This window comes from Colletotrichum godetiae, assembly GCF_030913485.1.
Source record: "Colletotrichum godetiae strain CBS 193.32 chromosome Unknown BDP55scaffold_11, whole genome shotgun sequence".
In the NCBI taxonomy this organism is placed as follows: domain Eukaryota; kingdom Fungi; phylum Ascomycota; class Sordariomycetes; order Glomerellales; family Glomerellaceae; genus Colletotrichum; species Colletotrichum godetiae.
The window spans coordinates 585666-603234 of record NW_026851259.1 but is presented as its reverse complement, the minus strand read 5'-3'; the positions used below and the strand labels follow the sequence as shown (position 1 = coordinate 603234).

The 17569-nt window shown below is 51.9% G+C and overlaps 3 protein-coding genes across 3 annotated transcripts; 2 read left to right on the top strand and 1 right to left on the bottom strand.

Moving 5' to 3' along the window:
* Positions 1-3707: 3707 nt before the first annotated feature.
* Positions 3708-4898, bottom strand: BDP55DRAFT_547334 (glycosyl hydrolase catalytic core-domain-containing protein; the record flags this gene model as incomplete). Its single annotated transcript, XM_060568731.1, has 1 exon — positions 3708-4898. The coding sequence occupies one exon, from the start codon at positions 4896-4898 to the stop codon at positions 3708-3710; it is 1191 nt and encodes a 396-aa protein (XP_060432275.1).
* A 5651-nt stretch (positions 4899-10549) lies between these two features.
* Positions 10550-12146, top strand: BDP55DRAFT_547855 (C6 zinc finger protein; the record flags this gene model as incomplete). Its single annotated transcript, XM_060568785.1, has 5 exons — positions 10550-10831; positions 10887-10973; positions 11030-11164; positions 11217-11724; positions 11815-12146. The coding sequence occupies 5 exons, from the start codon at positions 10550-10552 to the stop codon at positions 12144-12146; spliced, it is 1344 nt and encodes a 447-aa protein (XP_060432274.1).
* A 762-nt stretch (positions 12147-12908) lies between these two features.
* On the top strand, positions 12909-14518 carry BDP55DRAFT_48979 (uncharacterized protein). The gene is made up of 3 exons (XM_060567640.1): positions 12909-12954; positions 13017-13129; positions 13356-14518. Exon 3 carries the CDS (start codon positions 13381-13383, stop codon positions 14425-14427), a length of 1047 nt encoding a protein of 348 aa, XP_060432273.1. The 5' UTR covers positions 12909-12954; positions 13017-13129; positions 13356-13380; the 3' UTR covers positions 14428-14518.
* The last annotated feature ends 3051 nt before the right edge of the window (positions 14519-17569 follow it).

The window sequence follows — 17569 nt, the reverse complement described above, 5'->3', positions numbered from 1 at the left end:
ATAAGAATTGCGTTCAGATTTACTCTCGACAACTAGCCTAACCCTAAGCTCTAACCCAGGCCAACCCGTGAACCATATCCCGACCCGACGCAACTCTACCGCAAAAGAAGGAGCCTGAGCATCCTTGTCCTCACCCTTGGGCTGATTCTAACATCACAAGAGTAAGGGTTTAGCTTTCCAATGTTTTGTCCTGGTCTGATGATTCGATCGTAGCGCGTCCGGAAGTCGAAGTCGGGGGAGACTTTCTACTTCCCAAGAGATTATCCCAAAAGCTATGATGCTCATTTTGAGCAGTTTTTCTCCCACAAGCTCGAAGGACTCTCCACTGCCCCCCCTATGGATCTCCTGGGATAAGTTATTTAGTTTGCGGGCAAGGGTGTAATACCTTATCCGTAGAGGGACGTGCTGATGTCTACGGATACTGTTTTCCACGAGGCCCTTGCGCCTGTGATCTCGTGCTCCCCTTCTCCCTGGAAGTGGCTCGTGGAAAAGGCTCTGATAGAGCACAGCCTCGTCCCGTTACTCACCACCTTACTTATCGTCTATTCAAATGTCGTAATCGTATTGACGCAAGACGAGCTTGCTCAGGTGATTAGTACCGCACGTGTGTCTCTAGATAGCCTTTTTGGAACACAAGTCCAAGTTCTAGTTGAGAGTTTTGACAGGCAAATTTTCTACACATTAGGTGACCCAATGTGTTTTGCCCATCCCAAAAGATTCAGTAGTGCTCGAGTATCCGCATCTGCATTACTCACTCAAGGTCGACTGTGTGTATCTCTACCAGACTTCTCTCCTGTCATCTGTCAAGTGCTCCCACCGGTCCGTCCATGCATCCCACAACCCTCAACGTCGACGTAGACCACCAAGCTAGAAAAACATCCAAGCAAAGTAGAAAATCTCCCTCGCATCCCATCGTCGGCATGGTTCGACAGTACCGCCGTTCCGTCATCTCTTCTTACTCGATTCATCGGCAACAGTTCGTCGGCGCTGAGACTTTTTTTTTTGGTTCTTTGGCTCACTATTCCAATTGCCCTTTTCGTTTTCTCCCCCATTCATTCATGTCATGGTGATTCCGGTCATGTCGGCATACAACTTCTCACCTTCGGCAGCGGCGAAAGCAAGAAAAGTGCCATATCTCGGACATGGTAAAGTCAAAGGCACGTTGCCGCCAAGGAGTAAATCGCGATCTTCGTCTTAAGTATCTCGTCAATCCCTCGTGGTTTCGCGAACTCGATGCCCCCTCGCGAGCTGTCACGTAGGCAAAAAGTCATATTTGAAGCCGTGCACACAAAGTATCGTGAACAGAACTGGAGTCTTGGCGACCATCCTTCTCTTCGGCACCTTGACATCACCGGTATAGCTTGCCGCTGTCTCCGCAAAATCTTCTTCCCCAGTCTACTTTGACGTTGTCAGCTCACGGAAACTCCAGGATAGATGTCACCCACGTGTTATCCCACAGGTACCTCCGAGAAAGTGCGATGTGCGGTCGCATGTCCGACCAATTCGGCTGTTCAAACACCATCATCACCACCATCACCTCACCCAAAACATTGACAACGCAGAGCCAAGACTTGATGAATAGGAACTTCCGAAATCCCTCCGTCCGTCTCACTCACTCCGTCCGCCCTATCTCCTCAAGAACCCAAGTGCCGAAGAAACACACTTTCTTCTCAAACCATCATTGGGGAGCGACACCTTCATTCTCGACTGTCATTTCATGCACCTTTAGAAATTGAGATGAGCGTTTGCTACAGTAAGGAAAAGCGAGAAGAGTTTCTCGGTTCTCTGGCATATATTGGCTCCGAAAGTCAAGCCAAGGTAGGGCGCAGTGTGCCAAAAGAAAGAGGGCAAAATCCTCGAGCCTATGGGAACTAGACGCAAGTGGTTCATGTTTTTCCCCCTTCACCTTCTCGCTCGGACCGGGTCACATCAAAATTCAGGATACCGGCTTTCTGGAGATGCCCTCGATGCGTCGGTAGTCTCAGCTCATACAAGGAAGCGTGAGGAGTCTTCTTTAGCTCCCTCAGCAGGACGGCGGTGAGAGGGCACATTGCCTCCTGGCCGCTGCCGGAATGAGGCGTTCCTTCCCCAGACATCTCGCGTCATGATCCACCAAGATTATCTTCTTTGATATGATATGTGAAATTGGGTAGCGCCGGGCTGCATGGAGCTTCTGTATCCGGTATCATCTTCTACTCTCAATGAGTAGATTACGCCCTAGGGAACGAACCACTCGGATGAGGCGAAGGCGCGTCCCGAGACTTTCAGGAATACCTTGAATGACGAAATGATTATTTATCGATGTGGACCTTATGGCTTGGTACTCACAAATCTAATTGAAGGTGAAGACGGGCTGGCGGCAAAGCGTTGAACGGTCTTCATCTCAAGGTCGTATGCAACAGCCCCATCGAAAGGCAGCTGACATCATACTTGATCACCAAGCATATCATAAGCCGTACTCCCACAAACCTCATAATTTTCTCTCATTTCTCGAAAAACCCACTCCCTATCAGCGCGATTCACTCTGCCGCCTACCGACTCAGTTTTCCTTGGCACCTCTCCTAACCTTCTCACACATGGAGAAAGAGTTCACGCCCATCACATCGCTACGAGAACGAGTAGCTCGGCATGTAGGTTTTTCGCTCCATCACCACCTCACCTAGGTACAGCTTTATCCGTCCGTATCCCTTAGCATGTGTCATCAAACCCCGCGGTGGAAAGCTTCTTGCCCTCGGGGAGCTACGACCTACGTAAGAAACGCAACACTTTTCTTCCCACAAAGGCAAGGACCAAGTATGGGACTCCCGGGCTCCCGATCAGTGCACGGGCATGTGTGACATCCCCCAGGTGAAGCTTAAAAACAACGCTCTGCGCACCGTATCTTACCGTATCGTACCGTGCCATAACGTCTTGTGTCCCTCTCGAGTTCTCTTTCCACTTTGGGTAATGGTTCGGCGAACGGAACTTGTTGATGATGGGGGCGTGCCGCTGGAACGGAATGTGATGGCCGTGAGAACGTTCACCGAGGCTTCCCGTAAGATAAGTTTCGTTTTGCTTGCGTCCGACAGCCTAGAGTACTTACTGCGTCCGTTTCACGAAAACAACTGTCCACCCGATTGCAGGACATGCGAGCAAATGCGCGCGAGATCGAAGGACGGGACGGGATTTGGTTACCGCCGGCCTAAGTCACTTTCAGCCTAGAAGACAATGAACCTACTGTCAAGGTGTATCCGGGCATACGTTCTTCCTTGGACACCTCGCAACGACATCACAGTATATGGCAGGCAGTGTCACTTGAAAGACAGATCATGATGTGATAACTTGGCTTATGCAGCCTGGTATTCCATGTGTTCGTAGCTCGTGAGTCTATCCTTTTGGTCCGCATATGGATCGTCCTGGAGCCCGTTTCCCCTTTTATGAAAAAGTCCGCAAACACCATTGTCGGGTATACCCTGAGAGTCGAACCCGACCCAAAATATCATCCAGTGGGGAAAATATTCAGCGAGTGACTACCCCTGAATGTGAAAAGCGAAAGTCCCGAAAAAGAGAAAATGGCTAACTGTATGTACAGCAGAAGAAGAAAAGGGGGAAAGTGTCTGTCCACTTTCTCGAAGTTGCCCACCCGAAATTCCCGGTGAACCAAAAATGCACATTTGCCGTCCCTAGTAATTGTGTGCCAGAATCGAAGAAAGTCAGCCGTTTCTGCTTCAAACTGAGGCAGCGGCGGCATAAACCTGACCGAGGGCGCTCAGGCCAGAGCCGGAGTTGAGAACGCCATCGGAAGCCATGAAATAAGAGTAGCGATCGAGGTACGACAGGCTCTCGAGCTTGGGGACGTTGGTCGAGACGAAGCTGGAGATCTCATCGGTGGTGCCGAAGGGAGCGAACTCGGTCAACCAGACGGGCTTACCGCCACAGGCCTCGTGTACGGCCTCAAGGTGGCTGAAGAGGGTGTCGGCAGCGGTGGAGGGAGAGTACCAGTGGGTGACACAGAAGTCGTAGATGCAGCCTTCAGTTTCGCAGGCAGAGACCCAAGCCTTGAGCCAGTCGAGACCCTGGCCAGCGATGTTGCTGTTGGTGATGGCAGGGGCTCCGATCGTGACATTGTAGTCATTCTTGTAGGAGTTCATGTACTTCTTATGCTGGACAGCAGCTTCGGAGGCAGCAAGGTTGCACTGAGAGGGCATGTCGCACTCGTTGAAGCTCAGAATGTGAGTAGAGCCCTTCTTGATGGAGGCTTTAGCGTTCTCGTCCCAGCGGGCGGTGTGGGTGTCGATAGGACCCCAGAGCATGGGGACGTAGTCGACGCCCGTGGCAGTGATGCCGTTGTCAGCAGAGTCCCAGTTGTAGGCCCAGCCGCAGTTCTGGGTGGTGCCCGAGAAGAAGGCGTTGACCTTGGTGGGATCGTTGTAAGCGACACCACGCTTCTTGACCTTTTCGGAGTTGGAGCTGGAGCTGACGACGGCTGAAGCAGTTGCCTTGGCGGAGGAAGTAGAAGGCACAGCGGCAACAGCGACGGCGGCCTCAGAGAAGGCTTCAGCGACAGGAGCCTGGGAAGACGACTTGGGAGCAACCGACTTGACGAGAGTGGTGCTGGGGGTGGCATAGACCGGGGTAGGAGTGGGAGTAGGGATCACGACAATGGAGGTAGAAGTCGTGGTGGGAGTGTACTGGGCCTCGGGGGCCGCAGGCTGAGGAGTAGGAGTGGGCGTAGGGGTGGGAGTGGCGGCGGGAACCGACTCGTCACCACCGACAGTGATGGTGACCCATTCAGTGACAACATCGATCTTGAGAGCGCGCTTGTCCTGGTGAATGTGACGATGAGCGTTGAAAGCCATGGCCTGCTGGACGAGGGCGAGCGAGGCAGCGCCGACGGAAAGAGCCTGCTTGGTGTACATCTTGGCTGATTCCGAGTGGTGTTGTACTTGTATGAGGGGTTTGTGAAATTGATGGGTGAGATTTGTGTTGAGCGAGGAAGGTGCTTGTAGGAAAAGCTGTTGACAAATTCTTTCTCGACGAGGTTGGCGATGTGTGAAGTACCGGCCTTGGAAGGAGGGTGGGAAGTCACTGGATACACAGAAGGAGTGGTGTATTCTTGTTGCTGGTTGTTCGGTCTGTCAAAGACGCGAAAAAAGAAAGTGGTGTGCGGTTGTTGCTGATGAGTTGGGTTGACAACGAACTGCTTTTGTACGGAAGGTCGAGGCTGGCGACCGTTGGTGAAGGAATGTGTTGTTGACTGAAGAAGGGACAGGCAAGCCGGTTGGTGTGAGGAGGGGGAAACAACAAGAAGGGAGAGTGTGGGGGAGGAAGGGAGTTTAAGAAGGCAAGTGACTGGGTGCCGGGAAGGAAACAAATTCAAGCAGGGACGAGGGAAGGAAACATGGGAAGGTGAGGTCGACCAGGAGGAAGGAGCGTGGGAAACGATCGGTTGTGGGTAGGTAGGAGGCACTTCAGATGCAGGTGCAGTTGGGATGCGGGAAGCAGGTGCGGACTGTGGATCCCGACCCATCGGGGCTACAAAGAAGAGAGACAGACAGTACTTCGTACGGATGCGCCAGCAAAAAGACACCACCCATAGATGGCAGAGGTACGACTCTGACTGGAGCCAACGGGGCTGATTTTCGATTCACCACAAGGAAGGAGGGAGGAGGTACAAACCACCGTGGTGACCCCTTCCTCCGTACCTGCCTATCCGCGCGCACTAGGAGAGACAGGGGGCAAGCGGGCCGGATGTATCGCGCTTTCCGGGAAGGGATGTGGTGCGGTAGTGGTCGCTCCTGCCAGTTACAACCGTGGCAGGTGGATCGTGCCCTTGTTGGGCCACTCGTCTTCCTGATGGAGTTACGTACCTCCCTGACCTGCGGCCCTTTTTGGTTGGTGCTGTTCACATCGCTGTCGTGGTTGACAGCTAAGGTATCCGTAAGGTACACATTTCAACGATTCTTCTCTTCGCTGGACCTGCATGGGGGAAAAACCCCCTTCTACGTGGTCGCCCACATGTGATTAATATCTACGCAGTAAGTGCTCTGTACTCCGTAACTTTATGGATCTTACGGAGTAGAGTGGGACCTGCCCCCCTCGGGCAGTTCATCAGAGCTTTTTGTCCCATTGCTTCGTCCGATTTCTTGTCCAGATTCTGTTTTTTTGCCGGGGGGATCAGCGACTCACAGGCCATGCTTTTTTCTGCAGATCCTGGCCAATTTTGTGGTTCCTGCTTGGTCCCCCTGTGGTCTGGACACTATGGATCTTCCTAGACTGAACTGACTGACTCTTTGGCAGACGGGAGAGGCACTCAGCACAACCGGGATGGTGTGCTGGCGTTGCGTCCTGATGACAGATGATTACCCAGGAGTTCCTCGACTCTGCAACCTCGATCCCCTCCAAAAAATTGCTGCCCGGAGCGGAGAACCCAAGGAACTACCGTGGTGAATCGTGGGCTGGCAGCATCAGAGACATCCACAGTGACATAAGACACATTCCAAGCAGGTCAGTCACCACAATTCAACTCAATGCCATTGTTCAATTGCCAAGGATCTGTGTTCCAGCACCAAAGGTCCATTTCCTTTTTCCAGCTACTACTTGGGCTCTATTCCTTAATTAATGGAGTCTCGGTTTCACTGGCTTCTGGCTCACCAACTCTAGGGCATTGGTAAATTGACCAGATCCAGCTTCAATAGCTAGTCGAATGGTGCCAAACGAGGGAGAAACGAATAGTCACATCTGGATTGTTTTGGGTTGCCGCCCACTCACACCTCAGTGACGGACTAGCGCTCGCATACGACTTTTTCCCGCCCTTCCACTCCTGGGCTGGCCTTTTTCGCCAGCTTCAAGTTCTCAGTAACACCAAGCAGCAAAGAGCCAAGAAGAGGGGGGAAGGTTTGCTGCTTAGAAGTTGGAAGAATGGCCCATGGAAGAGCCAACGGCTGAGCGGCGAATGGACCAAGAAGCGCCATTTTCACCCCTGGCTTATGCAGGAACGGGGGGCAAATGCTGCAGGAACCGGCACCACGGCGCAACCTTGGAAACACCGGGCGCCAAGGATACGTCGCTGGATACGACCTCGTCTCGTATCTTTTGAGTGCCATCGCGGCTAAAAGATACCCCCACATCAGAGTCGCCTTCCTTGCTTATCCCCTCAACCGCCGGCCCCCCTTCTCCATCCGACCCAGTCGTGCCAGTCAGCGGCTGCAAGAAGTTGATGCACGCACTGGCTGGCGAGAAAGGCACAGGTGACAGCTGATGGTAGGTGAGAATCAGAATGTCGTTTTGTCCCTCCAGACCTACGAAGTACCTACCATCGCCTAGGTATTCACATCTGTTGCCATTTCAACCGTTGAGTTTAGCACTTTAGGCTCGACTGGCTAGCCGCGTTGCTGAGTGCAACAGGAAAGTTCCGCTCGGGTCAGTGGTTGAATACCTTATCTGTGCCTCCGCCAACATCTTAGTCGCTCTGCTATTGATGACACTTTCTTGCTGCAGAAAAATCCCTCGCTTTTCGCCTCCAACACCAAGTCACTGTTCTCTCTCCAACATCGTCATTATTGCCTTGGCCCCCGCTCCCTCTCCTCCCTCGGTCGATATCCATAGCCTATGGCTTTCTCATGGCAAGAGTCCCACGCTATCACCAGGGAGACGTACAAAATTGTCAGCGTTAGCCATAGCATGACTTCCGCCGGACATTGCCGCTCAGGAAAACCCCTTCATCGTCTCGCTTGCCCTTGTGTGGCCCTCGGTGAAGCCTCTGAGCCAACGAGTCACCTTCCTTGAGAGGGAGGGGAGGCTTCTTTGAGCGACTGCGCGGCGCTGGCCACGAGTCCAATACTGACGAGGCCCTCCGGCTGAACGTGAACAGTCTCAGTTGGCCTGGCGAATGGCTTCGGTTGGCAGGGCGGGCCCTACGACCACCTTTCGTATCCAGTCCCGCAGCGCCCAGCATCAGACGAACAAAGGATGACAACGGTCGACTTGGGACGGCAGCCCCGCGCTTGGGACAATCCGAAGGACTGATGCCATTGCCATGGGAGAATGGGTCCAATCCGAGCCGACTATTCGTGTGAGCACGATAAGACCCGCGCTTTTGACCCGTTTCACCACTTTGGGCTGGCCCCACGTTGTCGTCGTCTTGACCCTGTACGCCTATTCCTCTTTGCGGCTAGCCGGTTACGTGGAGCCAGATGGATCGCCAGGAAGAATCGGCCGCGCACCAAGTCCAGACTCTCAGCGTGGGAGATGGAGTCGACTCGGGGGATTCCACGACTGCTCGACAGCGTCAGACCTGGCAGGGCCAGCAATCCGGGCAAGCCAGACCCCAGGGCGCCGGCTGTGAAACCCTAAGCGAAATGAGCTTCCGCCGCCACGGGGCACACGTCCAGCGAATCCCATCCATCAGAGGGCCATTTCACTCTAACACAACGCCCATTTTGGCACTTCACTTCCACCTGTCTGGCCCTTTTCTGACAGCCGCCCACATTCCTCGCCCAGTCTGTCCCGTTACTTCCCTGCTCGCCCTGACGAAGAGCCGATGAGGCCAGCGGCCAGCGGCCAGCCCTCCGGATCATCCAAAGCTTGTTAGTTGAGCAGGATTTCGTCCTCCAGCCCAGGGCAGGACGTGCCGGGATGCGACAGCAAGGGCTACACTGCGCCACGCCGAGGCTAGAGCCTCGGAATGTCACCCGGCTCCATGACCCGGGACTGCCATGCCGGCCGCTGTCCTCCATCAGGGCATTTAATACCGTTCTGGACGCTCAGATCATCCTGGCTCACTGCCAGTTTGCCAGGCTTAGTGGCTCAGAGGCTGAAGCCGACTTCCATAGCACGCGACTCAGAGCCCTGGCCCGCGCAAGGTCCGACAATATCAGGACACGAGGCTTTGCACTTAAATAGTACGATTCATCACGATGTACGTAATCATTTCGGCACTGCCAGCCGTTTAGCTCTGCTTCTTTGTATCTTGTCAAACCCGCTCAATATCATCCAACGCCGGATAGTTGCACCCACGATCCGAACAGCCGACCTTGAGGTTAGCCAGTGAGCAAACGCATTGCTTTCATCCGATGTCAATCTTTAATAAGGTTGTGCTGTATTATGCGCAACAACGAGCGCACAGAGGATACCGACTTCAACGTTGTCCCATAATACTCGCTTTATGGTTACTCTAGCTTCTTCACACTGGAATCCGGCGCGTTTCTTCCCGACATATGTCTTACCTGCAGGCCGCATGCTGCAGGCCACTCCAGCTTCCTTACATCAGCTCTAGGTAAGTAGGTAGGTATTTCTGCGCTTTTCATTCCGTCCAAGGATAATTGTTTCTTGTTCATATGTTCGTCCTCCCACATGTAACAGTGTCGGGCCAGCTGCAGCTATTGGTATCTATTCAAGTCTACTCCTGCAGGATTACCTGCACCATCACCTGCACCTACGCAGTCAGAAAATGAAGCCACCAATGAGCCGGAAAGGTCAACTTAAGGACAGCGGCGTGGCACTCGGCTGCTATGTTTGCTCGGGACACCAAATCAGTTCCAAGAGTCCCACACAGGCTCATCCAACAGCAAGGAAGGCGAAGACCACCATTAACCATAACACAACGGTCCCGGGTTCACAGCTAGGAAAATCGGCACATCACGCCGCGGAATGACTCTTTACCTCGATTAACCGAGACCTTATCCGGTAAACATTTGTCCAGTGAACTGCACTGGCTTGTTTCTGAACGTGGTGAGACCTAGCCGCTACATCCTCCAGGAATTGCATACCCTAGAAGTGCGTCTCTAGGCAAGAAATAGATACCACCCAGCTCCTCAGCATCAATAGACGCCTTTCAGCACTTGCACTTGAAAAACGGTCTCAGATTCGAATCCTCGATGAAGTTGGCGGGATTGGGGACCGAGTTTGTTGTTTCCTGCCTAATATCTCCTCTGTTCCATTGGTGGTGCAGCTAAATGGATCAAACGATCGAGTGTGATCATCACCCGCAATCTCTACAGTATGTTTGAGAGACACTGGGATCTTGAAGGTAAGGTAGAGCACGGCAAATCTTTCCAGCGTTGGGCGTAGAGGAGAGCGGCCGCCTCGTCTCACCCCACGCCGGCAGCCGTTTGTTCTGAAGAGACCCAGTTTCCCACACCACCAACTCGGCGCGGCGAACTAAGTCTGCACTTTATCAATACTATATCAAAGCCTAGATGGCATCGTTCAGTCAACAGGAAGGGACTTTTTCAATCTCCCCAGACAGCCTTGCAAAGCACAGCCTCCACAATACCGAGATCAGTCGCGATTGTTGATGATCAGCAGCCAATCATCTTTGACAACGCTTAATCTAAGACTTGTGGCGGCCTATCAATCGCCCGACGCCCTGCCACGATGACAATATTTCAGGCCACACGTGACATGGCTACCTTGGCACCAGCTTGACCTGAAAGCGACGTCAACTCGATGCAGGTTGACTGTTTGAAGCTATTCATCAATATTGAAACGGTCCAAACCGTCTATAGTCAAATTCACATACTGGCTTCTAGGCCCATTAGCAGTCTGATCAGCTTAGGATTGCAGCATCATGAACACCGCTCGGTCATCACTTCCTCTCATCGCAGCCGCCCCGAGCTTCAATGATTTTGACTATGGGGCCTTCTTCCAAGGTGAAGACATATTACTCGGGGATGAGAATATGTATTCGAGCGAGACGTTTTCCGAGTCACCCACGAACAAAACCTCCGCTACAGGTCCAATCGGAGAAACTTCATTCCAACATGTCCCCGCCCAGAAACAGCGCCTCGAGAGGCGAGGGCATACCAAAAGTCGCAGAGGGTGCTTCAACTGCAAAAGAAGGCGGATCAAGGTAACCCCGCAACTTCATCAGCTACTCTCCCGCATACTGACATTACGTATCAAAGTGCCAAGAGACACATCCATCATGTGGCCACTGTACCAAAATGGGTTTGAAGTGCGAGTATCCCAATGCTCCAACAATCATACACCAGGTTCGTCAAATTCAAAATGTGCAATTCATAGAGACTTTCTAACGTATTGCAACAAGCCACAAAATCAAGTGCCACTGTTCAGCCTTCAAGATATGCGGTTCTTCCAGCACTTCATGCTACAATGCTACCCTCACCACCCTATAGGTAACGAAAACATTTGGACTCATGAGGTTCCATGCTTATCTCAGACCGTAAGTTATCAATGATATGAAACCAGAAGTAACCTGCTCATATATAATCAAGAACGAGTTCCTCATGCACGCGATCCTCGGCATGGCAGCATGCGATCTCATGAATGCAGACCCAAGCCTCCTGGCATTTGCCATGGCACACCGCGTCAAGGCCATAAGAGCCATCAAAAAGTCACTCGCCGAGCTGCCGAAGCAGAGGGGCACGACGTCGGAGCACGCCAACGCCCTCGTCGCGACGTGCTTCGCGCTCACGTTCCAGTCTGTATCGTTAGAGGACGGGATGACTGAGTACATGACCTTTATCCGCGGCATCTTGATCATTGGCACGCAGATGTACATCAAGGGCATCAAGCCCATCTTTGTTAACTTGATGGGAGAGGATTCAAGCGCGGTGCTGGAGCCCAAGATGGTGGATTTGCCGCTGATTCGGAAAGAGTGGGCGGACGGTGCCGTCGAGGCCATTGGCGGGCTGAGAGGACTCTGTCGGGATGGGGTAGAGATTGAGTATTTTGATCTCCTCCTGGACATGGCGGCAAAGCTTCACACTTCATCTTGGAGGGGTAAGTCGTTGCCCCTATGACGCACAGTCACCAGCCTGTTACTCTGCAGGCTTTTGAGAATGAGCACTAACAAACGACTTGTTCCAACAGCGTATCAGACACTTTCAAAGCACTACGGCTGGTGGATCCAGCTTCCGCACGAAAAGTTTCAGCGCGTCATCGACATGAACTCGCAGACGATGGTCCTGCTGGCCAGCCACTGGATCGCGCTGAAGCAGATCATGGCCACGGTGACCAACGCCGAGCATGAGTGTCGCGAGAAGGCGCCGCCCAAGGAGAGTGCCGTGGACCTGGGCATCATCCGGTGGCTGGGGCATCTCAATAGACAGGTTGATCATGAGCATTTGGTGTATAACCGGTGGCCTCTGTGGGTGGAAGAGCAGCTGAACAGGGATCTGACCTTTTTCGGGAAGAAGTTTTGAAAAAGGGTTTGGCAGCGATTATTCAGATGAGGCTGTATTTCATGACGTCGTTACTTCTTCTAAACTGGCTTCGACTTATCCAGAGTCCTCAAGATCAAGACGATCTTCTATCACACTTTCAAAACGAGAGTGACTTCAGTCGTTCAAATGAAACGGTCCATCGTATCCGCAAAGCTGAACACGTTATACCAGACAAGCATCGATGAGCTCAGCATCCAACAGAGAACTCTACTCCTCAGATTCAATGCCCACTTTCTCACTTGTTACCTAACCAAGACCCAAAGAAAACAAGCATAAAGCCCCCCTGGAAGATGGGCCGGGTGGGAGAAGGGATGAGATCTTGTCGATCCTCATTTACAAGGCGACATATCTCGGTGAGTGCCGTTTACAGCCCCACTCATCACCGCCCGCCGGCACTGCCCCTCCCCGTCACCCAGCGCACCGCCCCGGTGGTGGCGTATATGATTGGACGGTTTGGACAAAACGAGGAATACGACGGCCGGAAGTGGGGCCGTGCAAACCAATTGGCATCCGAGAGGATGACTGACGAGGCTTGTATGGACGACAGATTCGGCTGAAGAATGCCCAGTTTTTGTCGATTCTCGATTAGCTACCAAGAAATCAAGACACGCGAGGAACACGGTTGAAAGGCGGACTGGTGGGGGTGGGGTCGGTATTTGTTTTGAAGCAGCTGAGCCTTGGAAAGTGAAGCTTTTTTGGGGGCTGACAGACTACCAATCTTCCCTCAACTTGGCCACCACAGGTCTTAACTCGAGGGCCTACTGCGCATATTACGTCTTGAACTGAGGTTTGTACTCGAAGAATTTCCATTGGTTGGAGACTCGCGGGGCTAATTGATGGAAGATTGAGTTTTGAACCGGTGGAAAGTCCGCACAGAAAAGTCCGCAGTCGTCGCATTCCTCGCATTCGACTGATTTTGGTGGCGGGCAGTGTCTTACTAGGCTTTTCTAGCAAGAGACGGTGTCAGTACGCCTCCCGTCGTATCTCAGTACCATAGTGAATGGAAGCCTCGGGATGCAGGAGAAGAATAAAGTCAAGAGGTGTTCCTTCCTGGTCAGAAAGCAGAACTGCATCTTTCCCGGTGTCCCGCATCGCCTTCCTCTTGTCTACGGCGCCCTCAGACACAATTTTCCCGTCTCAACTTCACAATAAAGACACCTTCAACCTACTAACCTTATCGATTTGAAGACCACCTCAATTGTCTGTGTTCACCATGTCGGCCACGATCGTCGCAGACGGACTTCATACTGTCTCCAGCAATTCGTCGTTGCCCACATATTCCTCAGCAACAGGTATCGAGCTCACAGAATTCTCACCATCAATTTCATCCTCCCCCAGCCTCGCGCCACCCGCTTACGATCAAACTACAACCGTGGTCTCGCGAGGCACGGAAACCGTGCGGAGCAGCGGTGATGGCTCAGAACCTGCTTCCCTGGAAGATGCCTTCACCCCCACAGTACACTTCCAGATCGAAACCACCGGAAAGCAATGGCTGTCGCTCCCCATCGGCACCCGACCAGATCCGATCGCAATCTACCACGTCGAAGCGGGTTCCTGGAGCGCGGAGTCTGTCCCGGCGTACATGTCCCTCCGTTTCTCCCGCAACGACGGAAGCTGCCACCTCCTGAGAGGCGACGACGCATCCCAGACGCCCGTATGCACAACGCTCTACCGCTTCGGGCCGGGGAAGCCTCCCATCTTTCAACCGTCACAGGCCCTCGCGGCGCTTCACGCACCCACGTCTTCCGCTTCTCCTGATTCCTCTTCGACAGAGGCCTCACTCCATGAAGAGCAGACTAGTGGCAGCGAGGCAGACGGGGGCGCAGACCTCCCAATCGTCTCCAAGTCCATCACCTCCCGCACCCAGATCCTGAAGACGCCTCTGGGTATCTTCCAGTGGCGTTACGCCACACGCAAAGAACGAGCTATCGTGCCTGGCGCCGACCAGCTGCTCGTCTGCGAGCTTGTGCAGACCATTGCGCTGGCAGGTGGTAAGAAGATAGAGGAGAGCAGGACGAGGATCGCGCAGTTCGTCCGTGGGAAGGAGACGAGAACTCGAGGTACGGGGCGGACGACGGCGGGGAACGGGGGACGGTTGATGATCGATGTGATGAGGTGGGCTGAGTCGAAGAACGGCGGGAGGGAGGCGGCGGAGGTGCTGATTGTCGCGAGTTGCGTCTGTATGTTGAAGAAGGAGGTTGACCGGAGGAGGATGCAGCAGATGATGATACTTGCGGCTGGGGCTTCTGGAGGAGCGTAGTAGTGATTCTGGAGCCCTATTCAATATTGCGATGTTTGTCTGTCTTCTTTGTGGTTTAGATGGTATTCCCTAATATAATCACTCATGCTCCAATTTGCCATGGTATCCTAGAGGCCGGGCGCGTCCGGTATCGTGTAAGCTCATAGATGATGTAAAGGGGCAAGAGTGGCTGAGACGAGGATTCAGGGGTTGAGTTCCTTTGTGAGTTCTTGCAAGTGATCAGTCGCAACTACAGTCGCAACTACTGCATTCTCATCCGATGATGCTCTAGAGTAGGGGGCAAAATACATATAAACCTCTGACGCGGTGCCTACTTCTTGAATATACAATTGGTCCTGTTCATTCAATGAATTCAGGAAAGCATGATTTTGCATCCCCTGATCCTACGAGTTCTTGAAGGCACAAATCACCTCGACCTAGCTTGATACCTACCTCAGGATGAGTCTCTGGGTTCATCTTGCCACAAACTCACAATGTTCTTGAATAATTGTACAGCCGCACTTGAAAGGATAATGTAAAATTTGCTCCCCATTGCAACGTCGCCATTGGTCTTACCCTCAAGTGCTGAACAGCAGTTGACTTACTCGACTCTCCCCCATGAACGACCACCCCGACATATAGCAAGCCGTGTGATCCAAGATCCAATGAGTCTATAGCTCTATGTCAACTTTGTAAATTCAATGAGCCTAGCAAGTAAGTAAGACGCGCAGGTTCGGCATGAGACCCGGAAGACGAGCTACTTCGTATCGTCTCAGCATGGTTTCTTGCTCAATGAAACCATACGTAGGCGTCTCAAGCCCAACATGGTCATGGAATGTGGCGATCTTGCTGGTTGATCAGTATCCAGATGTCCAATCGAAGACTTGACGACACCAAGCTGTCACCAGTGGTTACAAAGGCCAAGGATTGCATCTAAGACCAAATAAACTGCACTTTAAATATATTCCTGGCGAGACAAGCGTAGCACACAACTACAAGACGTCTCAGCATGGGAAACTTGTACAAGGACTCCTCCAAATGCCCCCCCTTTGTTTTCTGTATGATCTGATTAAGTGCGTCCACCTGAAAGAAGAACACTCACCCAAGGCAGCTACAACTCAGCACACCTGTAATCATCTAGTGAACTCCAGTGCAAGTGGTAAAGGCCTGAATGCTCGCTCGCCAAAGACCGAGGCTACTTGGTTCAGGCATACTTGTATCTGAAAAATGCCTGGCAATGTATAAGCGTGATAGTCATTTTCAATTTCTAAGAGACCCAGCGTGGAAGTACACACATTAAGGTTGAAAAACTGTTCACTCTTTCGCCAACAACTGGGTAGCCTCAGCGTAGTATACAACAGACTCTCAGTTCAGATCAAAGTAACAGTGTGTTTGACCCTAGGAAGAGAGACAGGTATGCATCTTAGCAGCCGCATCACGACGGGGCTCCTCAGTTTTGTCCACCTAGACAGCAATTTTCTTTTAAGTGAATTTGCTAGTTTGGTGTTAGTTTGGTGTTTCCCTCTGAGTTCTCCTTTGTTATACGGTCAATCTCGTTAGCAGTATTAATGGAGCTTGATCTAATAGAGGCAACAGACCAGCTTCGTAGTGGCTATGCCTGCCTTATCCCGGGTTGCCTAGGTATAAAGCGGTGCTCGATAGCACGCACTCACAGAGTTCCGACCGGCCCAAAGCCAGCTCTATTGCCGATAACGGTGTGAAGCTTCAGATAATGACCATGGCTTGAAAGGGTTACTTTCATCTATACGATCTAAATATGGGTACCAACTCAAAGTTGTAAGTTCACTGTAGCGACTTTCCCATGTGGTTCGTCCCTGCATGCTCCGCCATCGTCGTCTGCTTCGTGGGGACGAATACGAGAGGAACGAGGGCCAGTGGAGAAGAGTCGTGAGGTTTTTTTTTTTTTTTTTTTTTTTTTTTTTTTTTTTTTTTGAGGAGTCACTTATGATCTTTGTGGTCAGGGAGGAACTGGTCCGACAAACAAGTTTTCCGCAAAGTTGTCACTACCTTGTGCCCGACCCCAATTGGTGACTGTCGATCGGGTATACATCAGTTGAGGAAATTGCGAGATAAGGACCATCGAAGTGTGACATTCTATAGCTGGACATCAGGAAAGAGACTCCAGCTGGAACCTGCGGCTCTAGTGGCTTCTTATGAATCATCTCGATCTTGAGTGACGTAGAAAAGCTTACACTAAGCTGTAGAGACAAAGACCCTGACCATCAGTCGGAAGAAGAGATATGCCTCCCGCCCACTGATGCTTGGGTCAACGCTGGAAGCTGTTACATCCAGACCATGCCAACAGCGCTAGCCACGCTAGACCTGTAGCTGAAATCTCAACCCCGCACCACCGCCCCAAAAAACGAAGCTATCGTCACCCACCACAACCCACCCTCACAACAAGATCAAAAACATCAAAAAATGAATTCAAAAACATACAACACCAGGTATTCGCTGGTCGTCACCGACCCAACTACTAATCCGGCCCTCATTGGCTTATCTATGGGAGAGCGGACGGGATCCCGAGTTTTCCAATGGGTATGGTCGTATGTGGTGTTTTAGGAAGCAGAGGGTGATTAAGGAGGCAAAGAGAGGGTTATCTCCAACAACTCCATACACGCACTCAATCCAGCCGTGGAAAACACTGGTTGCAATAAGCTACGTGGGTTTCAAGTGTGGACAAATATCTTATTAAAGAAACGCAGAAGTGAAGTAAGATATAAACTTGATAGGGAGGACAGAACCAGCCAGTACGGGTTTAAACTAACGGAAGGCCAACTCCTACGGTCTCGCAACGCTAGAGATCGAGGGAACAAAACAATAACACCAATAGGTCTGGCTCGAGGAAGCAGACCCATGTACCTTACTCTATAACATTACTTCAGGTTACTCCGTCACTGATCAGATACCTGACAGATCTCACCGGTCAGTAGAGAGGTCCTTGATTTGACTGAGGTTCTATGCTTGCACGCCATCTCATCGTTGACATCGCTCAAAAAGTTGGACCCCTTAGCTTCATCGAAACTAAGAGCCCTTGTCAGTGGCTTTGTGTCAAGGATATTCTAAAGCATTCCGCTTCCCCTCATGTTGTGTTTTTCACTGCTCTATGTCCTACATAGAAGAAATTATGCGTGCCAGTCCG

What these genes read in the sequence shown, in the direction of transcription:
- BDP55DRAFT_48979 (XM_060567640.1), top strand. Translation starts at nt 13,381, where the DNA reads ATGTCGGCCACGATCGTCGCAGACGGACTTCATACTGTCTCCAGCAAT.